General features: G+C 37.3%; 9 protein-coding genes across 9 annotated transcripts; 2 read left to right on the top strand and 7 right to left on the bottom strand.

The window, feature by feature from the left end:
* The first annotated feature begins 1,052 nt into the window (after positions 1-1,052).
* Positions 1,053-5,013, top strand: SPOG_03011 (CCCH tandem zinc finger protein). The gene has a single exon (XM_013165672.1). The coding sequence runs from the start codon at positions 3,264-3,266 to the stop codon at positions 4,518-4,520; it is 1,257 nt and encodes a 418-aa protein (XP_013021126.1). The 5' UTR covers positions 1,053-3,263; the 3' UTR covers positions 4,521-5,013.
* A 101-nt stretch (positions 5,014-5,114) lies between these two features.
* Positions 5,115-8,103, bottom strand: SPOG_03012 (GTPase Msp1; the record flags this gene model as incomplete). The annotated part of the gene is made up of 3 exons (XM_013165673.1): positions 5,115-7,597; positions 7,658-7,711; positions 8,088-8,103. The coding sequence occupies 3 exons, from the start codon at positions 8,101-8,103 to the stop codon at positions 5,115-5,117; spliced, it is 2,553 nt and encodes an 850-aa protein (XP_013021127.1).
* A 156-nt stretch (positions 8,104-8,259) lies between these two features.
* Positions 8,260-9,444, bottom strand: SPOG_03013 (TRAPP complex subunit Trs31). The gene is made up of 4 exons (XM_013165674.1): positions 9,077-9,444; positions 8,836-9,020; positions 8,639-8,763; positions 8,260-8,415 (listed from the first exon to the last, which is right to left on the bottom strand). The coding sequence occupies exons 1-4, from the start codon at positions 9,283-9,285 to the stop codon at positions 8,305-8,307; spliced, it is 630 nt and encodes a 209-aa protein (XP_013021128.1). The 5' UTR covers positions 9,286-9,444; the 3' UTR covers positions 8,260-8,304.
* A 101-nt stretch (positions 9,445-9,545) lies between these two features.
* SPOG_03014 (glycerol-3-phosphate O-acyltransferase) lies at positions 9,546-12,277 on the bottom strand. The gene is made up of 3 exons (XM_013165675.1): positions 12,145-12,277; positions 11,966-12,066; positions 9,546-11,855 (listed from the first exon to the last, which is right to left on the bottom strand). Exons 1-3 carry the CDS (start codon positions 12,188-12,190, stop codon positions 9,972-9,974), a joined length of 2,031 nt encoding a protein of 676 aa, XP_013021129.1. The 5' UTR covers positions 12,191-12,277; the 3' UTR covers positions 9,546-9,971.
* A 393-nt stretch (positions 12,278-12,670) lies between these two features.
* SPOG_03015 (DNA-directed RNA polymerase I complex subunit Ker1) lies at positions 12,671-13,538 on the bottom strand. Its single transcript, XM_013165676.1, has one exon. The coding sequence runs from the start codon at positions 13,314-13,316 to the stop codon at positions 12,879-12,881; it is 438 nt and encodes a 145-aa protein (XP_013021130.1). The 5' UTR covers positions 13,317-13,538; the 3' UTR covers positions 12,671-12,878.
* A 53-nt stretch (positions 13,539-13,591) lies between these two features.
* SPOG_03016 (linear element associated protein Hop1) lies at positions 13,592-15,480 on the bottom strand (the record flags this gene model as incomplete). The annotated part of the gene is made up of 7 exons (XM_013165677.1): positions 13,592-13,933; positions 13,995-14,220; positions 14,261-14,651; positions 14,698-14,875; positions 14,912-15,140; positions 15,178-15,322; positions 15,389-15,480. 7 exons carry the CDS (start codon positions 15,478-15,480, stop codon positions 13,617-13,619), a joined length of 1,578 nt encoding a protein of 525 aa, XP_013021131.1. The 3' UTR covers positions 13,592-13,616.
* Positions 15,481-17,076: 1,596 nt separating this feature from the next.
* SPOG_03017 (F-box/WD repeat protein Pop1) lies at positions 17,077-19,887 on the bottom strand (the record flags this gene model as incomplete). Its single annotated transcript, XM_013165678.1, has 3 exons — positions 17,077-19,347; positions 19,702-19,764; positions 19,873-19,887. The coding sequence occupies 3 exons, from the start codon at positions 19,885-19,887 to the stop codon at positions 17,077-17,079; spliced, it is 2,349 nt and encodes a 782-aa protein (XP_013021132.1).
* Positions 19,888-20,767: 880 nt separating this feature from the next.
* Positions 20,768-21,907, top strand: SPOG_03018 (beta-glucosidase Psu2; the record flags this gene model as incomplete). The annotated part of the gene is made up of 2 exons (XM_013165679.1): positions 20,768-20,826; positions 20,986-21,907. The coding sequence occupies 2 exons, from the start codon at positions 20,768-20,770 to the stop codon at positions 21,905-21,907; spliced, it is 981 nt and encodes a 326-aa protein (XP_013021133.1).
* Positions 21,908-22,088: 181 nt separating this feature from the next.
* SPOG_03019 (mannose-6-phosphate isomerase) lies at positions 22,089-23,610 on the bottom strand. The gene is made up of 2 exons (XM_013165680.1): positions 23,376-23,610; positions 22,089-23,315 (listed from the first exon to the last, which is right to left on the bottom strand). Exons 1-2 carry the CDS (start codon positions 23,499-23,501, stop codon positions 22,206-22,208), a joined length of 1,236 nt encoding a protein of 411 aa, XP_013021134.1. The 5' UTR covers positions 23,502-23,610; the 3' UTR covers positions 22,089-22,205.
* Positions 23,611-24,325: the final 715 nt, after the last annotated feature.

The raw sequence follows: 24,325 nt of genomic DNA, 5'->3' as shown, positions 1-24,325 counted from the left end.
TGATGCTGAGCAAATGACCTAATCGTGAGCAAATCAAGAATATACAACAAACTGCGTTATTTTAGATATTGTACTGGTACGTAAAAGAAGTCTTATAAGGATGGATGCTAAAGTTCCATCTGGCTGCATTCTGGTTCTTTGCTTGTTGTTTTTTTTTTTTTGGAAGCTACATGAGTCCTAATCTATAGACATAGACATGGATTCAGATGTCCGGTACTATCCTTAAGCGCTTTTGTTTACAAAGCAGTCATGCACTATCAGAGCCGGCGAGAATGTCTCAAGCAAGTAACGTGACCGGTCAATGTTACTTTCAGGCGAACAAGCAAAAATAAACAAGTCAGCAAAAACGCGAATTGAAATCAGTGTAAGCGATTCCAATTTTAAAATTAGCTAGCCTTTCCAACAAAAAAAAGTCATTTAAAGAAAAAAGAATTCTAAAAAGAAACAAACAGTGGAGGGTTGATAGTTATCCAAGAAGCAACGTTGTCATCGATAGAAAATAAACAAGTCATTTAGAGGAAGAAAGAAAATAATGAAACGAAAAATTATTTAAGTAAATAAAGATTACAACTAGAAATGAATTTGATTTCACGTCTTTCCTTCATAACGAACAAGAGCAAAAAAAAGCCTCGCGATTCGAGCTACACACATTTTGATCAGACAAAATAACCTGTGCTGTTAATTAAAAAATTTACAAAAAAATCATTTTGTATTATCAAAAGATACACATTCTTGTCTCTTTTCAATGGTTATTTATTTATTTCTATTGTTCTTTGTCTTAAGACTAGTAACATACTACAACATTGGAAAAGCCACTAAAGTCGTAGGAACAAATATTCTATACCTTCCTTGTTCAATCCCTGTATAAAGCTTGGTTTGATACCGTGAATCGCGCAACAAACGTTCGTCGTATCGAACCAAAGGAATTTTGTGAACGAGTGCTTTACGTCTGTGTCTGCGTTAAGGAGGGAGAAAACATGCGACCCGGTGTTACTCACAGAATGAGCCAGAGCGGTCGCCTATAGAAACCAAAATTTTTAACTAATGATAAGCTAGCATCCATCTCTCTTTCATGAGAAGATAACATTAGAAAACTTATACAAGATTTGTATTATGAATCGAATGAAGGGCCATGTATTTACTACAGAAAAATGAATCAAACGAAAAAAAGCTATACATTTGGGGTTTATTTTTCGACGCTTTAGACAGGGACTCTAATGTTTTTTGATTTATTTATTTATTTTTTTCTCTCCTTTCCTTTCCTGGTTAGAAATAGCTTGCTTTTACAATTGCGCCACCATCGTCTATACGTTCACCGGTGGTTTGCATCATGTTAATCGCACTCAATAATAACGGACTCGGAGAAAAGCACTCCATGTGGTCCTCCGTCCCCTCGGGAGGGATAATGATTTCCTCTATTAGAAATTTCCATTTTTTATAAGGGGTAGTAGCGTCTCTATTGTTGCAATAATGTTGTAAACAAAAAGCAACTGTTCTATATCTGTTTGTCCAATCGTTTTTGGATGCGAAGTCGCCATCGACGGTAACATCCGACAACATCTACGGGTACTGAACCTTAAGATGAAAACCAGAGTCCTACTCTTTATAGATTGGTTCAAATTAACGAACATAGAGACTAGATTCTTCCAATTCCGTTGGTTTTTTCTTTATTTTCTTTCAAGGTTGAATCAAGAAACCATCCAGCACACAGAGACTATGGAAAAATGTTTTTATTTTATTTTCTTTTATTTTTTGCATTTGCATTTGCAGCATCGTAGTCTCCAAAGTAATATGTTTTTGTCGTTCGTTCATGCTTCATATTCATAAGTTTTCTTTTCGCTACATCTACTTCTTTTTTTTCGTTCCTCTTCTTTTTTTTTCCCACCCTTTCCCCTCTTCTTTTGCGACAATTAATTATCGAGATAAATGTCATTACCCCACACTTTAAAAATTTCTCCTCCTTAACGAATAATCGAATTACAAATCGTACTAGCCATCTGTCCAGACCATCAGCGAATTAATCCTTGCTTCTTGTTACCTTGCAATGTCGCTTGCATCGAATTCCTGAAATCTGTGCTTGCATCCGTTTTCTCCTTTCCCAATATCAGCGTTTTCTAAAGTTTTTTTATATAAGGAAAACTCTATTGCCAAGAAAGCCGTTGGTTTCTTTATTTTTATTATTTATTTAAAATTATTTAATTGAACGCACTCTTTTTGTTTTGGTATTGAATTCTCCTTTCTATTTGTATTTCTGTCTGTATTTATAAAGGCCGGTTCCTTATTTACTTGTAACCGCGTTGTCGTTTTTTCGTTTGAAGAATTATCAATTTTCTTTTCGTTTACACGTTTACGTTTTTGGGTTTTCAAGTTTCGCGGCCAAAAGTCTTCTTGCTTACCAACTTTCTATTCGACTTCTCCCTTCTCATTGAGCACTTAGAAAGTTGACTTGCCCGGACCATCCTCTTTGAACTCCATCTCTCAACCTCCTTAATTATTGCCACACGCTGTCTAAAGAGATTCACTGATTCATACCGTCACCTGCATTACTTTGTCTGATTCCTCTTTTCCTTTCGATCTGCATCAATTTTTTCATGAAAACGGCGTTTTATCTTTCAACCTTGATTTTACTCTCCTTTTCCACACAATTTCCTGGTCGTTTTTGATTTTGAAACGGGTTTCCGCTTTCTTAAACATTTAGTGGGGTTGCATTCTTCCACTACATCTTTATTTTCTTTCGGTCTCTTGTGCCTATTTTAGGTGCTTCTGTTTCTATTGAAAAATTCAAGGGTTTTTTGTTCTATTTTTTTTTTGCTTACTCTTTCTCTCTGCACCTGCTATCCTTTTGGCTTACTGGTGACGGTTCTTTTTGATTGTTTCGTTTGTATGCTGTATATTTGATTTTGGCAACCTACAACACTGGTTTTGCCAAGTCATCGAAAATTCCGAGTATCGTCAATCGTTAATCTCTCACCTTTAACTTTTTGCCTCGTGACTTTGTTAATTATTCTTTCTTTTCTTATACTTTTACGACATTTCTTTCGTCGTCTTAATCCTGTTTCCACAAACAAAAGTAACAGGTGTATTCTGATCCCCCTCAGTTTATTATAAAACCCATATACCTTGTATTTTTTTGTTGATATAGACGCCTCCAACCAATCTTTTTTGCTTTTGGATCCTTACGGCTTATTATCAGTAAAAATCAATTTCCTGAAAAGCTCATTTATCTCAATCTTTCATCATTGTTTACCCACTAATTTATAAAAATGGTTTACTCTCCTGTGTCTCGTCCTCAAGTTCCATTGACGTTCCGTCAATGGCCGCCTTATGATTATAAAACTGATCCATTGACTATCCCTAGATTTCCGAGCGCTAACCCACTTCAGAACAATTCATCAATGCCTACTCCTTCTTCACTTTTGGACACATATGGCTCTTCATTACTTTCCAAATCTGCTAATACCTTGGGAAGTTTGAAGCCTGCAAGTAATGCCGTCCTTTCTCCTGACGAAACTTTTCCTTCAACAGTGATGCCCCAATATCGCTCCATGGATGTTGGTACCCCTAGATCTCCTGATGCCGATGGCTGGCCTTGGCACTTGACCTCTTCCAACAGTCCTCAAGGTTATGCTTGGCCTCCTACCTTTACTCCAAATGGTTCGACAAATCATTTGCACACTTCTTCTCGTAATCTAAATGATTATCCTTCGCCTATATCCTCCTTAGAAAGCCTTCCGTCTAAAAGTAGTGTGGGTAGTTCTGGTTTAGATTATCATACTTTACCATCTAGTTTTAATGATGATACCAAGCCTACGGCTTTTCCCCTGAATATGGCCGGTGTCCCATTGAGTGATGCCTCTTCCCAGCCTTCGTTTGCCTTTGCACAAAATTCTGTCGATCGTGTCTTTAATCCAAAGCCAAAGTTGTATTATCCATCAAAGTCAATGACAAACGTTCATAACTCTATCGCGAAACCTGCTTTATCTAGACAGTCCTATTCCTCTGGGTCTATTCCCTTGAAATCAAGCCTCAACACTGCTGTTAGCGCACAACCATCGGCCCTCTCAAACCAAATCTCACCTGTGGTAGGAAGTCCTGTCCTTAATTCATCAAAATTCTCAGTCTCAGCTCCTCGCGCAGATCAACTATCCCCTGAGCTGCAACAGCTGAAGCAGACAAACGTCCCTTCGGTAAGTCAGCGTCCTCGTGCTGCTACTCCTGGAAGTAACAACAGTTCTACTACTTCTACTGGAAAACGTGCTTTGTACAAGACAGAGCCTTGTAAGAATTGGCAGACTACTGGTAACTGCCGCTACGGCAACAAATGTCAATTTGCTCATGGTGAAGACGAATTAAAGGAACCTCCTCGTCATCCTAAATATAAAAGTGAACCATGTCGCTCTTTTATGTTATATGGCTACTGTCCTTATGGATTAAGATGCTGTTTTCTGCACGATGAGCAAGGCTTAATAAACAGTCAACAAAATAATATTCAAGAAGCTGTCAATGCGGATATTAAATAATTGGTGGTCATTGCACAAGATTTTGAACCGTTTTAAGCTAATTTATTGTTTACATTACGTTTATCATTGTTTTTACAGTTACTATTTATGTTTGTTGCGCCGTATTATTTCATGCGAATATTCGATACAGCGTATGATAGATACACCTAGTGTTCACCAGTTAATTTGTGAATTCCGCTATGGACCTGATGTTCGTAACTTCTTTCTCTTTTTACTTCTTTATTTATTGCAGTGTCAAAGTATGCACTTATCTATGTTGGTTTAAAAAAATTAAAGGATTTAAATGAAACAATTCAGATTTGTGCACGAGATGAATTGGTTATTTTATCTTGCAGAATTTTAGTACAATTTATTTATTTGCTTAAAAAGAAAAAATATTTAACGTAAGTTTAGTCAATATGAGACATTTTTGTACTCCATTTATGACTTAGATGGATGAACAAATCGTGGTTATACTTAATATCTTCCTTACACAATCCTGTGAAAATCCTACAGATGGAAAGTGTAAATGCATAACAAGTTGTCGTTTATTAAGAATGTATCATAAATAGACATCGAATAATCCAACTTCCTAGATGCCTTTCAAAACTGTATTCATTCATTATCCGTTTGTCGTTCAAGCATCACAAGAGAATTAATTTTCTGTAGAGCCAATTCCAAACCTTGCTTTTTACGCTGCAGCTGAAGTTGAGACTTCAGACGAGGATTTTCATCCACAAATGATGTCAATTGTTCAGAAGTAAGAGAATGAATAAGTCGTTGGTCTAGCTCTCTAGGAAACTGATAATAGAACTCGGAAAGAAGTTCAATATTTATAAATAATACAGCTGTATTAATTAATTTATTGGAAACAGCATTAAGGAAAACTTCAGGACACAGGTACTTTGACTCTTTCGATTTACACGTTTTAGACTTCATGGTAGATAGGCGCAGCTTTAAAATATTTTCCCGCATTTGCAAATACTGCATTAATCGACCTTGATCCAGCACTACGGCACTGTGAGCAACAGGTAATGGCTCAGGAGATTTTGCCTGTGAATTCAAAAATTCAAGTACTTGCGACAATCTTTTAGAACCTAACGCCTTTCTTATTTTTTCTTCCGCGTTTTGACACATACTAAGTTCCTTTTGTATCATTGATTGGGCTTCTGAACGACTGACCTTCCATTCTTCGTCATTTATTTCAACTTCAAATTTATACGGCTTCACACAATTTTCTACTTGTTCGGAGGTGTTGTGATATCTTCTTCGTAGAATGTCTTGAGTAGCATTTAAGATATACTGCAATGCCCCAGGATGCTCTCCAAAAGGACTTTGTTTAGCAATCTCTTCAATCCTTCTTGATAATAGCTCTGTAACCTGTAGTGTAGATACCCTACCCAAACCCATACGCGTTAGCAGGGAGACGCAACTATCGAGTTTGTACTGCCAATGTTCATCAGTAGCCTTGGATTGTTTAGTCCAATTTAAAATGTTTTCGTCCATCCAATATCTTTCAGCCAACAAATCTAAAGTTTTTTCATTTAGGATTTCTTTTAGCAATGCACGAACTTCGTTTTTATCAAATTTTTGTGACAACTCCTTGAATGCAGCTTTCAGAACATCAAGATTTTCAGCAATGTATGACTCCGCGGTTAGAAGGCGATCATTATATTGAACTTTATACTGATAGTTACAATCATCCAGTTCTGAGCGTATGGAGTCAGCTGTGTACTGTAAATTCTTTGACATTGTATATTCAAGCACATGAATTAAGTTTTTGCGAAGATTCTGGATTCCTAGCATAGGCAAAATGGGAAGATCGTGAAACTGAGGATGAGCCGAAAAATATGATCTTTCTCGAGAACTGACAATATCGGTTAAATTTTGATTACGCGACCAAAGACTCAATGGAGGAACTTTGGAGATTACACCAATATACCCGTAGTGCAAAGGATAATGCTCGTTACGTAAAATAGAAACAGCTTTTTCAGGGGGAACCAAATCCATTTTTGTTATGACGCCGATTGTTCGCAAGCCCAAAGGATCTACGCGTCGGCTTGCTCTCAAAGCAGTCGAGTTAGCAAGATCAACGTCGGCTGCACAAACAGCTAAAATGATATTTGGTTCTTGGATATATTTGTCACATAAAGCAGATATTTTATCATCCAAATCAGCAGGTTGATCTGACGAATGGATTTGGATATAGCCAGGTAAATCAATAAGTGAAAGGTTAGGAATATGAGAAGCACAAATGGTAAGACGGATCGGGTTGTCGTCGACACCCTGACGAGGAGGCACAGCCATATTAAAATCCGTCAGAACCTGTTGAACTTTAGTAAAGTCAGTGATGTGCCCAAGTTGGACACCATTAAACTCGCAGTAAGGAGTAGTAGTTTCTTTGGAATGAACCAATGTAAGTTCAATGGGTCTTCTTGTCACCATGTTAGAACCTTTAGGCAAAAACTCGTGTCCCACAATCGCTTCTAGAACACTGCTTTTTCCGCTACTTTGTGAGCCTATCACAACAATACTAGGTAGTGTAATGGAACTATTGTCATCTTGTATGTCGTGCAAAATATTCCGGATTTCAATCATCTTCTTAGTGAAAATCATCATGCGATCATCTTTAGATGATTGGGCCAGTTTTTGCTTTTCTTCTTCATTCAGTTTTTCAAAATCATTTTCTTCGTCAGTTGCCAACGTGGAAGCGACGGCCCCAGCAAGACCAACCACCACACCCTCAGAATTATCATCGCTGCCAGAACCACCTGACTCATTTCCTTTTTCGCCTAATTGTCTTTCTTTTTCTTGGCTTTTCCTCAACTGCAGTTGGCGACGGTTTTCGACACTCTCTTCGTCAAGGCGAAGGATCTTTTCCATCCATCCCGGCATATGGATTTCAGGTAAGTTGATAGAGGTAGCATCATTCACTACCTCTCTCGTTTTATCCCAAGCAGAATTAACAACATCGAATGATCTATCAAAAACATCTTTCGTATAATCAGAGGCTCGCTGGACCTGAGCACCGACGTAAGCAACCCCGCCAGCGACTAGAGAAAACCCAGCAATTGGGAGTCGTAAAGATCGGAAAAAAGCTTTCGGTATAGATGAAAAGGACAGGAATCGTGGTATATTCACCGTAGGAAGCGAGTTACCTTTCAAAGCTCCAGGCCCTTTTAGGATGCTGTATGCGCGAAATGGGTGAAACCCTGACAATGATAACAAGCTTGGCGATTGATAATGTACATTTAGTCTCCGCAACCCTGTTCTGTATCGAGGATAATGAGTAGGGCTTCCTAGCTTGAAGCAAATCCTAGAAAGATACTGTTCAAATCGCATTAGAAAAACCCAATAAGATAACTTTTAAATAATAGCAACTTTAAGACATAGAACACATGAAAAAGATCAACAATGTAGCCTTCCCTAACTGGGAATTTCTAGATTAAAGAAAGACGGCCAGTTCTTCAAATACTAAAAAGATAATGGATTTCCAGACTGCGACCTCTTCGAATTGCTTCAGTAAAGTTAAAGATCAATGAATCTGTTTTGTTCTGTTGTTTTTCCTTAGTGAAACGAGATACGTACCTTCTTCACTGAACATAGTCTCTAGGAAAGCAGAATACAGAGGAACGTTGTACGACGGTATGCAAATTAAGCAATGAAGTTTAAGCTTCGTAATATAGTAAACAAAGCCAGAATTGCTAGAATCCAAACAAAAAGAGTTTATTTTCAGCTTCATCATTTAATTTAAATTTGAATTTGTCTAAGTAGATGCATTATATTACCTTATCAAACCAAATTGTTATCCAAGAAGTTCTTCCCTAGCCAAGACAGAAGGTTGAATTTTGACGAGGATAACAGTTCGTTGAGAGTGTTGAGCAAGGGGTACAGTATGTGCCGAAGCTTTGCAAGGCTATAATTTTAGAGTTAGCATAAACAATAAAAGAAATACACGAGTAATAGGGAGAACCCGGCTAAGTGGCTTGATTTATCTTCATTTCATCTTGCCAGTGAAACTTCCCGTCGCTCAAGATATTCATGTCTTCGATAAATGACTGCAAGAATAAATTCCATCGAAAAGATGAAGTGTCAATTCAAGTATAGGATCGCGGCCCCGTGTAGATGGGAAAACTTACAAATTGCGCACTGTCCAAGAAGCCTTCTACAATGCCAGCCAAATAGGCACAGCAATTAAGTTGGCTCATTTCTTTTGGCACAGAAATGAACTTGTTGAATAGAGGATTGTTATCGACGATCATGTCTATAAAAGTTAGACGAAGCAGGTTCACCATGAAAAGCTGTGAAGCTTTATCTTCAATAAAATTGAACTTACATTCGTCTTCATTCTCCTTTGATTTTTCAAGAGAGTCTGCGTGTCGTCCAAAAAGATATTTCCATAAAGTAGAATGAATGTATTGAAGAACATTCAGGATGCGAATTTCACGTTTGGGATTCCTTTCTCTCCAGATTACCAACTCTATTAGCCTTTGTCCGACCCGATATCCATGTTCATTCAGCCTAAAAAGAAAATAGTCAGTTTCACTGCAAAAGACTTCCTTCCAACGGATTCTTACTTTTCTTCAAATTCTTGAATACCAGACACTTGAGATTGTATCCTCTGGATTAATTCACTAAATAAGAAAGCAAAACAAGACAAGTTTACTTCAGCATTACGGATTCGATTTAGAGTCTGATCATAAATATTTCTACTCAACAATGGAGCCGTTGAAGTCAGTGACTCTGACACTGAACTCTTAAATAAGTTTTTGTTATGGGATTGCATGTATACAGTTGTTTTCGCCTTATACACTTCCGTAGGTTAACCCAAACCAATTGACTCGAATTTATAATGTTGAGGTTTTAAATAAAGATGTACTGTAAGAGAAAATTGGAACGGGAGCCTAACTATTGGATCGTCCTGTCACTTACAGTTTGTTGAAACAATGAAACCAGAATTCTAAATATTTGTCATATCTCAATCTAAAAAGTTTTGAAAGTAAAAACTTACAGGGTTCTTTCAGTAGGTCGTGAAGACAAAGTCGTTTTTATTCGCTTGTATTAACTAACAGACTTTTTACATATACAAGAAATATAAAAAATGCAACGAAATAAGCTTCTATGAATTTAGTAATGGCTTACACCACCACTAGAAATCGATTTTCGAAATCAATCTAATTCATCGAACGAATTTAGATACCACATAATAAAAAACACTTCCATGAATTTTCAGTGCTCTTTCAAGTTGAATTAAACGTTTGATCACGCATTATTATCCCGAGAAACATTGATAATATCAAAGGAGAAACAGGTTATTACAATTATAATTTGAAACACATTATCGTCTGTAATTAATTCTGCCTTTGTCAAAAGAGAGAATTACAATACCCATTTTTTTTCATCTCAACCTGAAGTAGAACAAGATCTTCGAAAGCAAGAACAAATATTTTTTTTTATAATCATATCGTTATCTTAATCACTTAATTGATCGTCGGATTCACTAAAGACCCCGTCCGGAGTAAACTCTCGCGAGTCATTCTTTTGGCTCATGCGTAGTCCCATTCTTTCACGCAATGCTTTACGTATGAGGTATGCCTTGTTTTCGTTGCCTATTTCCTCCTCGGGGGTCGAACTTGTTAATTCACGAGGATAAGGCGAATATAAATATACGTCGCCTTGAGATAGAATATAATCTTTAGCATCAGCATTCATATCCGTTTCATGAAGTTGGGATAAATTATCCACATCGGATTCGACTGAAGAACTAAGACGACGAGTATACCTTGACGGACGCTCTTGTTTTTCTGGAACCAAACGATGGGCATCGAAATCTGGGAATAATTCCGGTCCTAACGTGTTTATTACGTCTGTTACTTCAGCAACGAGCTCTTCTCGTTCATGTTGTAAAATGTATACGGCATTCGCTTTGGAAGGAATTAATGCAAGGAAAAGGGGTCGAATGGACTTATAAATATCAACAGCCACTTCACCAAAGCGCAAAGCCGCATAAGTAACCATAGGGAACAAGACCGAAGATATTATTGGGATAGCATAAACAAAAACACTTGAATGAGGGATTAATTTGTATGAGTAAATAAAGTAACAGCAAAGCAATGCATAAAATGAGTATAAGATGGGGGTCATTCCTAACGCGACCAGTAGTTTCCAGGTAGCCAAAATGTCACGACCTTGAATCTTGACAGTCGATCCTCTCAGAGCTTCTTCAGCCTTGCGAACGCTGATGCGTTTTGCAGCGATAAAGACAGGAGAAAAAAGGATAGCGCCTGGCAAAGCGCCGAGTGCTAGCAAAAAGAGTTTACAGCAGCTATAAAGTAGCTTGTACAAGATCAAAAATCGGGAATACCGAAGGCCTTGCACTTGATGATCACGAATCCCCAAGCGATACAACTGCCGGTTGTAAAGAAGGATCCGATCATGCAAACGTATTACTCGGGGATCATTTTTGAAATGATTATATCCGGTAATTAATTTACGATTCAAATCAACTACTTTTGGCAATGAAATCTGGACATGAGCTGGCTTGTACAATCGGCGACAAGCTTGAATAACCATCAACGTTTCATAATCGGGAGTTTGTACCGTTACGGACAAAAGCGAGCCATATATCATATCCAAGACACCTTGTATAGCCTGGCGACGGTTTCCGTCCTTATAAAGCTGGATGTACTCTTCAGGGATAGATAAGGGAGAGCCGAACTCTAAAACGGCACGCGAACGAAACCGGTGGGGATGAAAGTAGTTCATACCACAAGAGACAATTTGAAGGCCGCAATCTGGATTTTGAGAAAGGGTTTCAAGGGCCATAATAGCAACGCCGGCTTTTAGCGGAAGCATTTCAGGTCGGTCATGCGAGCCACCTTCTGGGAAAATTGCAATACAGGCGCCATCAACGAGACGTCGTCTAACATTATCGAATACAACTGCTTGGTTGATTTCAGGAGCCACCTTGTAAGTGCATCCCTCGGCAGAATGGAGCACGCGTACAGCATCTTCCTCACGAAATTCACGTTTGATCCGTATTAAGTTATCGCTTTCAATGGAGGCTATGTGAGTGCTCCCGGAATTGTTTGGAAGAATAATTGTGTCCCCAGGACGATGATTTGTGAACTCTGTATCCTTTCCATGAACTTCGGTTTGGTCCCCATTGGGTAAAATGAAGATTTTGCCCTTACCACGTATAGCTAAGTCTTGTGCACGCTCCACCGGAATTGCACCAAAAGCCCTAGAGAAAGCACCAATAATTTTTTGGCGATAACTTTTAGCAGCAACCAATGTCGATGTTCGTCGATTCACTTCCCGTCGTAATTGAAGCATCAAAATCAAAGGATCAACAAACTGAACTTTGTTAACATAACAGCAATTGAGAATGAAAGAAAAAAAGAATAAACTCTGTATCACCAAAACTTCCTATGGAAGGGCGCAGTCGAATCATCCACTTTACTTACCTGGTTGGCATGAGGAGCAGCAACCAAAAGAATAGGTCCCTTTCTGGGTACTCGAAAAGCGCCTCTCGTCTTAACTTCTCGAAAGAAAAAATCAATTAATACTAAACGAGTTGTTAGTAACGGCCTTCCTTTTCATTCACCAGAGTCAAATTCCACTCAAAGGTAATTTTCGAACCTACTCGAAAGGATCCATAATATTGTATCATAGATGAATGGATGATTCATATTACTTTGAAAATTGACCTTAAAAAGGCACTCAAAACCGAAAAGTTCTATGCCCTTTCCCTCTCAGATATTTGCTATTTGCAAACCCATCCAGGCTCATAAGTCAATAATTCTTCGTTTGATGCACGACGTTCGTTTAACATAGTTCACTGGAGTACTTTATCCCTGTCAACCCTATTTTTCTACGTCAAGCATAAGGGTACGAGTGAATCGCCTTACTTTAGGTCACATATATTATAGACTGAGGAAGGTCATGATAAGTGTATAAATGCAATGATACTTGATAGGAGAATATTCAAAAACGAAGAAAAGTAGTTGAAATCCATAAAAGAATCGATAGAAAGAAAGGCTCTAGTTGTTGTTTATACCAAACATAAAAGGAAACATCAATTTTTAAATTTGGATGGTCGTTATAAGTTGTATGCTTTGCTCTCTTATAAGCCTGCTTTAGACTTCGTTTCATAGTAAGTAAAGGAAAGTCATTGACGTTGAGTAATTACCAGACTACATTTTTTATTTAGCTATTGATATGTATGAAATGAAATGATGAATAAGAATCCCTATTTTCTTCTAACCTTGAACCAAAAATATAAGCAGCATCCCCAAAAAACCACAGAGATTATGTATTTTGTAAGTAGGAATGTTTACCAGCAGCAGTAGAATCCTAACAATTTAAATAAAAGAAAAATCACTGACTATCTTCGTTTCCTTCATCCTTTTCGGTTTCTTTTTCCTGGCCTGCTTTACGAGATTCTTCTTTTTCTCTTCTTGCAGACTTTTTCTGCTCTTTCTTTAAACGCTTCCGCTCCTCTTTAGACAAAGACATATCCTCTTCACGGCCATGCTTCTTTGAAGTCTTTTCTTCTGGCTTGTTGACTGTTTCTTCGCCCAATTCTTTGGTTGATGGGGTCTCGTCAACTGGATTGTTAACAAGGAGTGGAACATCTTCACCTCTCAAATACATCAAAACGCGGTTCAATTGAGATAAAACACTTTCGCTTCCAGACTTCTCATCTTGGAATTGCTCAATCTTTCCGACGTATCCTTCTAAAAAGTTGAGTGACTTGTCTTTGCTAAGTTTCTCTGTCTTTCTTAGGGCAATGGTAGGAGGACAGTCTGTAGCCATTTTCTTTTTAGATAAATAGAGTAATAACGTGAGAGGAATCCTGTGGAGCCTAGGAAAGGCTTTTTTATGAATACGATGGTTAAGAAAAGCTTCTGTTTGGTGTTGCAAAGAATAGGGATCGCAAAAGTTGAACTGGAAACCCGACTTACCGTAATCTATTGCGTGAAAAGTATCCTAAATAACGAGTTTATTATTTTTGATTTTTTTAATAAACAAATCATGTTTTAGATATATAAACTAAAAACAATACATAACAAATAGCAAAAGCAATTTAAGTGCCTCTACAATAGACCGCAAATTTCATATTCGAAGTGGTTTCATCGATGACGACGGATCGTCATTTGTTAACCTAATACGTTTTCTTCTTGAATTTGCTGTTTTGCCAGCAGGTATAGAAAGGAATGATTTCATATATACCGGTCTGTTCTCTCTGCGATAGTTCTTAAAATTTAAATGAGCAATCCATCGCGAAGGAGAAAAGTATTTATCTTTCAAATAGTCGACCATTTCTGAAGTTTTGACAATTTGAGCGGTGCTTCTTTTTCCTTTCTCAGTATTTAAGATTCCTTCATTGATCATCCTTGTTTCAATTTTTCTTGCATCGGCCAGATTACAGTCTAATTTTTTTAGTTAGTAAAGTACCTTTGGACCTCACGTAGCCCTTGTTACTATGCATACTTAATCTCTTTGCTAGTTTTTGGGCCCCTTCGTAACCGAAAACCCAAGCGGACTGGATTGCGCGTCGATAAACCGTGAGTACCGTCATCCTGTCATATAGCTGCGGTTCAGACTCGCTAAGTAAACAGGTATAACAAAGTAGATTGCTGGGCTGGCGAGGATCACTATCACTTTCAAAGCCATAACAGTAGCAATGAACCCATCCTTTACAAGAATCACACTGAAACTAAATAATCGTTATAGAAAGTAATTTGTACGATACTTACCATATCTTGCTCTTCACTAATGTCACCACATTCGCAGCCTATGTGATTCGTATTATTCTGTATTTCCTTCGTAGACGATACCTTGGGTTTTGTTAAAGAGATATTTCCTTTTCTGGATTCATTATTTTGATTTTTAATTTCTCGTAACCCAGTCTTTGGGATAGTTATCTTTGTTTGTTTTTCAGTTTCCTCATATTCGGGCTCTAAAGGCTGAGTCGATTCAGTAGGCTGAGTATTGTATGTTGGTTGCAAAAATGACTCCAATTCAGAATCAATTTTCACCTGTGAGGTAGTAATTGGATCCTCAATATCATCAGTTTCCTTTTCGAATAGTTCGATAATACTCATAGGGTCATCTTCTTGATTATCTCCATTTTGTAAAACAACAAGACTAATCATTAGTTAGTATTCGAAATGAATTTACATTTTATTCATACGACTCCGCCTTTGATGTGATAGATGTTAAGCTTTTCAGGTTTGTGGTATGAGAACAGACAAGGGTTTTCACGTTTTCATCTTGTTCAAGGGTTAAGCGAGAATCCAATTTAGTCCGGTTTAAGGAGATGGCATTTGTTTGAGTCATAACCTGAACACACTTCATGTCTGAATTTGATTCTGTTTGTTAGCTGATAAACCATCTAACCTGCTTACCTTCTGTTTTCGACTCTGATTGTAAATCTTGCATAAGTTTTATGAAGAAGGTTTTAAGTGTATTTTCATTATTCCAGTTTAGTAATCTTCCATCCGAATTGATTTCGAAAGCATAAATCTTTTCGATATGTTCTGTTTCAATGTTTAATCCAGGTAGCCCTTTACTAGAAAATACAAGGTACACCGTGAACCGAGTTTTAGAAGCAATAAAAGGATATACATACAGTTTCTGTTGTTTTAGTTATGCATTATAAACGTGAACATACGATGTTTTCTAAAAATTTGTCCGCGTATGAATCAGTTCCTTCCTGAATACGTACGATAGGAACCAAAGGTAAAAACGCGTCTCTTTTAATTAAAGCACTTTGTAACGCTTCAACGTGTTTATAAACGTCTCTATGGAAACAATTCCTTATACAATTAGTTGAAATACCCTCTTTAAGAATTTACGTGGCATCATTTTGCAATGTAGTTTACCTTGAATAGCAGATCATAGAAACTGCAATTAAAAACAATTCTTTCAAGTTTAAATAATCATCAGCAATGGCTTCCTTTTTTATTGCTTCCATTTTTATATTACTTGGCTAAGGGTTCAAGGTTGACATGCAGCGCACATTTATAAGGCGCGTCGCATCAATTTTAGTATGATATTTGGAATATTTATGTCAGCGTTACTGTCATGATAGGTGTTTTTTAAAACGATAAATATTACAATAGAATGGTTTATAGAAATATTATCGAATGTCATAACTTTAAAGCACCTCCATATTACAAATAGTAAACAAAGCATGGAACCGCTTTTCAGAACGTTTATATTAGAAGTTCGGCGCCTGTAATCATAAAGAAAAGAAACTATCAGTCACATAAAACTACATTAAATTGACTATACCAGAAATGCTATATATATCATGAGTCGACAGTCGAAATATTCAAATTGGAAGCTTATGGCTAGTTTGGTTAAATAAGGTCGTTTTGATACTCTCGATTTACTTTAAAAAAGTTCTGGAAATTACTACCGTCTTTATGCGAAGTACAAACAACGTCCAAGTATTTATATCACTCAAAATAAATAACTTTTACAGTGTGAGATACCTGCACAGACAGAGAAGGCCTTGACATTGTCGAGTATTACACATATTTTATAACAATATGGAGTATATTGTTTTATGACGTTACTGAACCAAGACAAAACAAGAAAACAAGTGAAAACACAAATCCAAGCAATAAGAAAAATCCAATGATTCATGACTTAGGAATAGCTTTTACTTTATTAGATTAGAGCTACTATTGAGGTGGCTGTCTCCAGAACAAATCTCCAGTAAGATAGTTTTTGCAGGTCAACCAAATGACTTGTTTATTGATCCATCTTTGTCAATCAGGCTCATGGGAATACGTAGAGTAAAATGAATTTCATCCAGTTCCCAATACGTATGACAATTCTCCATTTCTTATTCCATTTATAATTTATTCGTATTTGGTGTTATTCTTGTGACAATTCAACAAGTATACTACTTACAATTGGTTTCAAACTTCTCTACTGATGAGTGAAATATTGTAAGAGTATAAATATACATTAGATTTTATGTATAGTCAAGATCATTTTAGATAGAATATGTTAATCCATGGAGGTTCGGCATATCTATATCAAAGATATAAAATTTAGACAGGAAAAAATATGCTATTATCATAAATATAAAATAAAGTCTAAGATTATTAGCAATAGCTAATAAGGCTTACCATATAGACATTGTAGCTTGTTATTCCGGTATTCAGGTTTCTTTACCTAAAAATAAGTCGAAATCGGCATGCTTTCTATTGAGTATGTAAACTCGCGGAGAAAGAAAGTGATGAAAAGGACGAAAGAGAACTACACTTTCATAAGCTACAGATCAAAGACGGTGAGTCAGTTCCAGTTTATTTCTGCGAACCTGTTTTCCTCCTTAATAGCGATAAGAGATGCATCCATATTCCATAATAAACATTATAAACTCAATTAAATGACATCAAATATATCATCATCGAAAAATCCGCAAATTAGACTTTGTGCATTACTTGCAAAAACGTTTCAGAAATGAAAAAAGTTCGTTGAAAACAAAGAATAGAAATAATAATTCACGACCATTAAGGACCGACCAGATTAACATTTTCTTCCATCTACACTGCCTTCACGAGGAACTTGCTGAAGAGCCGAAGTCTAATACATCAATCCAAAACCGATTATCTCGTAATACAGCGGCTACACAGATATTCTCGTTGTAACCAACTTGCCATATTGAATCCAGTTCTGTCAGCAAATCACGGACCAATTTTCCACTTCGAATATCCCATAACTGTAATTTATTTTTACTGCCGCTTATAATTTTACTTTCATCATGCTGAAAGAATATATGACCAATGGGACACTTTAGAAAACAGAGGCATTTTCCCGACTTTGTATCCCACACTCTTAATGAATTGTCCGGAGAAGCTGAAGCAGAGACGAGAAAATCATTTTTCAGAGTTACTTGGCTAACTAGACTTGAGTGTCCATTAAGAACTTGTATTAGCTCACCCGTTTCTGTATCCCAGATTCGTATTTTGGCATCTAGACCCGCACTCATACAGCGTTTTCCACTACTATCGATGGCAACACTATAAACTCGACCGACATGCCCACGTAAAACATGCAAACAGGCACCAGTTGAAGCTCTCCAAACACGCACTGTGCCATCATAACTCGCGCTCACAATAGTATCGCCTTCGCATGCTACTTCTCTGATAGAATCTGTATGACCTCTGAGTGTTCGTAAATGATAAGGATTAGTCGGAGTAGGAGAATTTTCGTTTTCTTCGTTATTCGCTCTTTGGTTCATAAAGGGAGGGTCATTAAGGTCAGGTAGTCTCCAAAGACGAATTGTACAATCACGAGAACTAGATACTATATAGGGTGGCATTAATGAAGCAGAATTAATATTGTTTTCCTTTTCAGCCATTATATCCGTATTTAAATTATTTCTACAAACGATTTTTATGCAACGAATAGTAGATCTATGTCCGTGGAAAACTTGTTTACATTCTCCTGTGCGCAGATCCCATACGCGTACAGTTCTATCTGTTGAACCCGTAACCAAAGTATCTCCGATGTACTCGAATGCCCAGACCTGACCTTCGTGTTCTTCTAAGCTTCTTATTAACGCACCAGTTTTTGTGCTATACACATTGATTTTTGGGCTGCATGTGCTCACTACTATTTTTTCATCATCAAACTGAACTTTCGTAATAAGATCAACACCATGTACGGGAAAGGAATAGTGTTTTATTCTTTTTGGTGCATTCATCCAGCGTTTTCGAAGTTGGTAATGTCGTAGGTAAATTTTCTTCATGGTATTACAATTAGAGAGAGACCTTTTTAAACAAAGGGTTTTTACTTGGTCATCATAAGAGTCCCAATAAAATCCCTCTCGAATAAATAGATTTTTCCAAAATTCATCGCTGTGAGACACCATTCGAGACCAGCCCCGGCAAACTTTGGAAACTGCGCAGAGAGAAGGGGCATCAAGGTAGCTAAGTACAATACGACTGATCTCGGGTGGAAAGTTAGAAAGCAAATCCTTTTTGAAGACGGGGATCAAAAATTCCGATATCTTTTGCAGAGCATGCTTACTCGACTTCTTTAAAAGATGAGAGAGTAAATAATGTTGAACGGATTGAGGGAGTGTTTCAAAGGTACTGATGATATTATCAAGCTGTAGAACAGCATCTAGTTCTTCGTTTCGTTTTCCAAGAGATTTATTAGAACTTGTGTTTGGCTCGGACGGAAACGAATGAGAAAACATAGAAGTACCTTCGGCGGATAAAGGTTGCAGAGAAGAAGAGATACTTTCCGTCTGATTTTCTTCATCTGAAATAGTAAAAGTATTTGACGATTGCTGGCTAATATACATGGGAGAGGCAAAAGCCTCCTTGGAAAATTCGGCTTTATTATAAAGGTTTTGGTGAGAAGGATTGCTGTCTAAAGAAAAAGATGGGATAGCACGTTTCTTATGAACTGCATTTATCGTCGGGAAGCCTGCTGGTCTCTTTACCGGCTTGGGGTACGGAGAATGGATGCGATTGACGTCCGTAGTACCAGAGTCCCGTAATACATTTTCGAGAACTCTCAAGTTTTCATCATCTGACAGTTCTGGATTTTCTGTAAAAGTCCATACTTTCTCACTGGACGCTACACAAATCTGGATAGGGGCAGTTAGAGAATCCTCAAAATCGTCGCTAGAATTTCCGCCTAAGTCTTGTACCTCAGCATTCTCAGTATCAAAAGATGGAATGTTCATTGACTCTACAGAGGGCGTTCGCGTTATGGTTTTAGCTGTCGAAGGGTTGGAAACTTGTATAGCTAGATCATCAAACTCAGCTGATGAATATGATTTCGAATTCCAAATTTCCATGAATATAAGTAACTATTCAAAGAAGTATAACGTTTGTTGGACAAGCTAAATAAAACAGTAGTAAACGTTTTCAGAACCTTTCTCTGATTCAAGCCTAACAAATGCAGACCGCTTCAAAATACATGTATAGATATGGAAAATTTATAAATAGATTACACTCACACCAGAGAATTTTGAATTTTTTGCTGTTAACTGTACGGTGGGTGGTCCTTTTGGTTGGTAGCAACAGTCTATACTTTGTATGACCCATAGGGAAGTTCAACTGTTACCAAAAGTAACGAGTGCTACATAGCTTAATACGAGTTATCACCTATAAGAGGATATTAATAAAAAGCATTCAATTTTTAAAAAAGTATCATAAATTACATAATTGTCTATTCCTGTAACGATTTTGTCACACAAAATGTGTTTTTCTCCTAAAATACATTCCTATACATACTATGTTTATGCCCTGTTTATTAGCAAGCTACAGATTTGTTTACAAGTTCAATGTCATTAAATTTGCAACGCGCAGTGAAATAGGTAAAGCAATCTTACTCGTAAATAAGACATGGTGTACAAGGTATGCGGGAATACAAATGATTTCACAGAGATTGAGTAAAATTTCTTAGTATATGATACCTTTCTTATCCAACAAGTCTGGATACGCAAGCGTGAAGATCAAAAGGATCTACTTTGATTTACTGAAGTTTGTTGAAAAGCATTCAATGACTGGTTGTGCAGCTGAGCCTTTCTAGAGATTTAGATCATAGGTTTTTTTCTCGGACTTCCTTCTATTCGTTTCTTGAATAAAACCTGATCAACCAAGTTCTCCGACATATGGCTCCATTCTTCTTTGCTTTGCTAACTTATCATTCTGGCATAGCGTCGTTAATATGCGAATCGCATCCTTGTTGTAAGTTTAATGAACTATAGAATATAAACATATTGTTTTTATAAATAAAGATTACAATACGAATTTCTTCTCTTCAAAGTGTTTTCTATTGCTTAGATAATATCATATTAACTGTTATATTATATAATTACTTTGAAACACCTGTAAACTGTTATTTTCTGCGCGTAAAATTGCTTTTACCAGGTAATGCGCTATAGCTTTTATTCTAGACGTTTCGCATTGACCAAAGATGAAAGAAAGCGCCTATCAAAAAGTGAATTTACGCTCAGAAAAAAATTTTCGCATTGCCAGATTGACTAATTTTGCCTCATTATATTATGTTACCAGACGGGGCCCATTTCTCCACAAAAAATTTTGAATATCTTTCTTCTGATTCGCTTATTATGTCAAACGAACTTTTGGGCCAGGGGGATAGGAGAATAACTTAGCCAATAAAAAAAAAAGGCGAAAAAGGAAGAGGAAAATGTATTATTATTGGCTGTCTAAATTTGCCCCGCTCTCGGGAATAGACGAATACTGGTAACGAGTATCAAGAGAATGGCATCCGACAGGCTTGTTATATTATTAAGTGGCAATCGCCACGGTTTTCTTGATAGGTTTTGAAAAAAAAAAAAAGGCCTTCAGAATGCTATAAATATTGGGACGATTCCTTCTATGTTCTTTGTACTTGACAAATCGATCGACGAGTCCTGATACCAGTGATCATTCTTTTGATTTCACATCTATCTTTATATCTTAATCGTTGATCTTTTTAGCAGAATGCTTTTCAGCAAATTACTCGTCTCTGCGATCTCTCTCGCTCCTTTGGTTTCCGCTGTTCCAGTAGGAAACGTCCATGGTCATCGTCATCACAATCAAACCGCTATTAAGAGAGATGGTGGTGGATTCTCTGACGGTGTCTATGATTGCTCGCATTTCCCTGAGGACCAAGACGGTGTTGTAAAGCTTGACTACCTAGGCTTCGGCGGATGGACAGGCGTTCAAAAGAACGATGGTAATTATGGTACTGCTTCCACTTGCGAAGATAACACCTACTGTTCTTATGCTTGCAAGCCTGGTATGTCCAAGACTCAATGGCCTTCGGATCAACCCGGAAGCGGTCAATCCGTTGGTGGCTTGTTGTGTAAGAATGGCAAACTCTATAAGACCCAAAAAGGCTCCAACAACCTTTGCGAAGGTGGTCATGGCAATGCTTATGTCAAGAACAGCTTGGGCTCTAACGTTGCCATTTGCCGTACTGACTACCCCGGTACTGAAAACATGAACGTGCCTACCAACATTGACTCTGGTTCTCAACAACCTCTCTCTGTTGTCGACGAAGACAATTACTACAATTGGGGTAACAAGAAGACCTCTGCCCAATACTACGTTAACAAGTCTGGCCGCTCTGCTCAAGACGTTTGCGTCTGGGGCAATGAAGGTGATGACTTTGGTAACTGGGCTCCTTTGAACTTTGGTTCAGGTTACACTGATGGCAAGATCTGGTTATCTATGTCCAAGAACCCCTTAAACTCCAAGTCTAACGTTGACTACAAGATCAGCATCAAGGCTGATGGTGGTTCTCTTAGCCACGACTGCAGCTACGAAAACGGCTCCTTCCATGGAGATGGTGCTACTGATGATGGTTGCACTGTTTCCGTCACCGGTGGTGGTGCTTACTTTGAATTGCATAATTAAAATGCAATTCAAATCAATATAAAAAAACCCAAAAAATATTTTGAGTTTTAAATAATTGAAAACCCATACATTTAGAAAAAGAAAAAAGAAAAACTGACGACCCTGCATTGTTTGAATGATTTTTTTGTTTTGCATTTTCATGTTTTTGCATTTTTATAATATTATAAACTGTTAAATTTTTTGCTTTTTTGTTTTGTTAAATAATTAATAAAAATTTGTTTTTGATTTATATTTTTTTCGAGTAGCTACTAGCTAATTAGAATTCCGCAGCATGTGAGCCATAATTGAAGTTTAAAGCTCACTCGCAGTATGCTTGATAAACGACCATGTTCTTCGTTGAGGAAGAGATAGTCAACGGATAGTTGGCAGAAACAAAAAATACAAAGCCTGGAGCAACGGAAGCGATATCTCCATTTTCTCCATGAAGAAGACCATTTCCTTCTACAACAATGAGAATGCTGGGGCCTTGAATATCATGAATTGATTGCTTCTGGCCAGGAGCAACCGTAGTTTGCAAAATATTAAATTCTTCGATAGGAGGTTTGTAGACGACGGTTTTACCGGTCCCATGCGCCTTTGGGAACGGAATAGGGCGTGTGAGTTGGTCGTCAGCAGAGCCAGTTTCATAGGTTAGGTTTTTTACCAAGGTGTTCTTATCCTTAAATTTGGAAGTGAACCCTGAACGAATGACGTTGTCACTAGAAGCCATGCATTCTACAATGTTACCAGCGATATACGCATGAGGATCTAACGCACGGAGGAAGATGGATTCTCCGGGTTTTAAATTAACGTGGTTGAGCAAAAGAGTAATAAAAAGGCCAATATCATTAGGGTATTGACCATTGAGACGAAGAATCAATGCACTTAAATCATGACCACCGAACGGCTTACCTCCAAACTCATGATCAGCATCCTTGGCGAATTTGACAAGTTGAGGGGCATATTTTTCGAGTTTGTCATTATCATTACTCATCAAAACGTTAAAGAGCTCACGAAGAGCTTCTCTCTCATTTTTTTTGTATTCATTTTCAAATGTCAAAGCAGCTTCCTCTCCAACAAATTCGCGGAAAGGAGGAATGTTTTTCAAGAAAGAGTTGATTTGCTCACCGTGGCGGAATCCACAGAGACCTTGGAATTCTGTTAAGGCAAGCGCCATTTCAGGCTTGTGGTTATCATCCTTATAATTTTTTGGGTCGTTGGCATGTAATTCTTTTCCAAGCTTTTTATCAGGGTGAGCTTGCAAGGAAAGAACCTTGTTGATGGAAAGGACCTTGAACAAGAAGGGAAGCTGGTTTCCGTATTTCTCGTAAATCTTCTGTCCCATCGTTTCTGGAGTCAATAATTTATCAAGAGTCTCGCCAGTCTGCATCACGATTGAAGGACCTGAATGATATGAACCCATCCATAGCTTATTTTCGTTAGCTTTCACTCTTAAATGGTGTTTTTTTTTAAAAAAAAATCTGTTTACCTCTGCATATGGTTTGTCTTCCTTGACATCAAACCCACTTCCATTTTTTGCAAACTGTGCAGCTAGAGAGTCATGACCGACTCTACCCCAATCATAATCCATTACTTGACATTTTAAGCGATACATATTTCCTTAAAGTACTTTTCTCTCGAGTATTAGGACAAAAAGGCTTTCTGTTTCTAGTTATTGTTTTATACATCATGGTCAGTAATGTCATAAATAATCGAGTATCATTGCTACTTGGGCCTGTGCTATATGTGCAGTGTAAGGTATCGCGTTATTTTGTAAACAAACTATAGCATCCAAGCAAGTAGTAGTACTAGGTGATGTTTGGAAAGAAAACATTAAAATAAGAGTTGAGATTCTTCTAAAAAAAATGAGCCCATTGGTTCCTATCTAGTTGGAACCATTTCAAACGGATTTTCTACGTTTCGCAGTTTTCTAAAATAATAACTCTGTGGTATCTTTCATTTTAAAAGAGGAACTCTTATGTGACTCTCAGTGCTTCCTTTGAGTCTTTATTAAGTGAAGCACGTCGATTCTATAGCGAACTTGGAATCCCATTGGAACCATGAATTCAAAGTTCGCAAAAGGCGAAAGGGAGGAAGCAAAAAACGCATAGAAATTCCAATTTCAAATTTCATTGCTGGAATTAAATAAAGCCTCTAATGATAATTCAATGCGGAAAATACATCTACTCAGCTACCAATACTACATACAATACTAAACCATACTTCCTATCGTCAACGAGAGAAATTTTTATGTTGCACATGTTTGTTTAATTATTATTTATATATATATATATATATAAAAGAAATAAAGGTCATTAGCGAGCGCACCCTGTATATTTGCATTCAGCTATAGAAAAGCATTGCCTTTTCTTTTTATGACCACGAACCTGGATTATTTTCAATCTCTCAATTTGGACTCTCTTTTGAATTTTTTTGGGG

Source organism: Schizosaccharomyces cryophilus, assembly GCF_000004155.1.
Source record: "Schizosaccharomyces cryophilus OY26 unplaced genomic scaffold supercont4.1, whole genome shotgun sequence".
NCBI classification, from domain to species: Eukaryota; Fungi; Ascomycota; class Schizosaccharomycetes; order Schizosaccharomycetales; family Schizosaccharomycetaceae; genus Schizosaccharomyces; species Schizosaccharomyces cryophilus.
The sequence above is the reverse complement of the archived record's forward strand: the minus strand, read 5'-3'. Positions and strand labels throughout refer to the sequence as shown.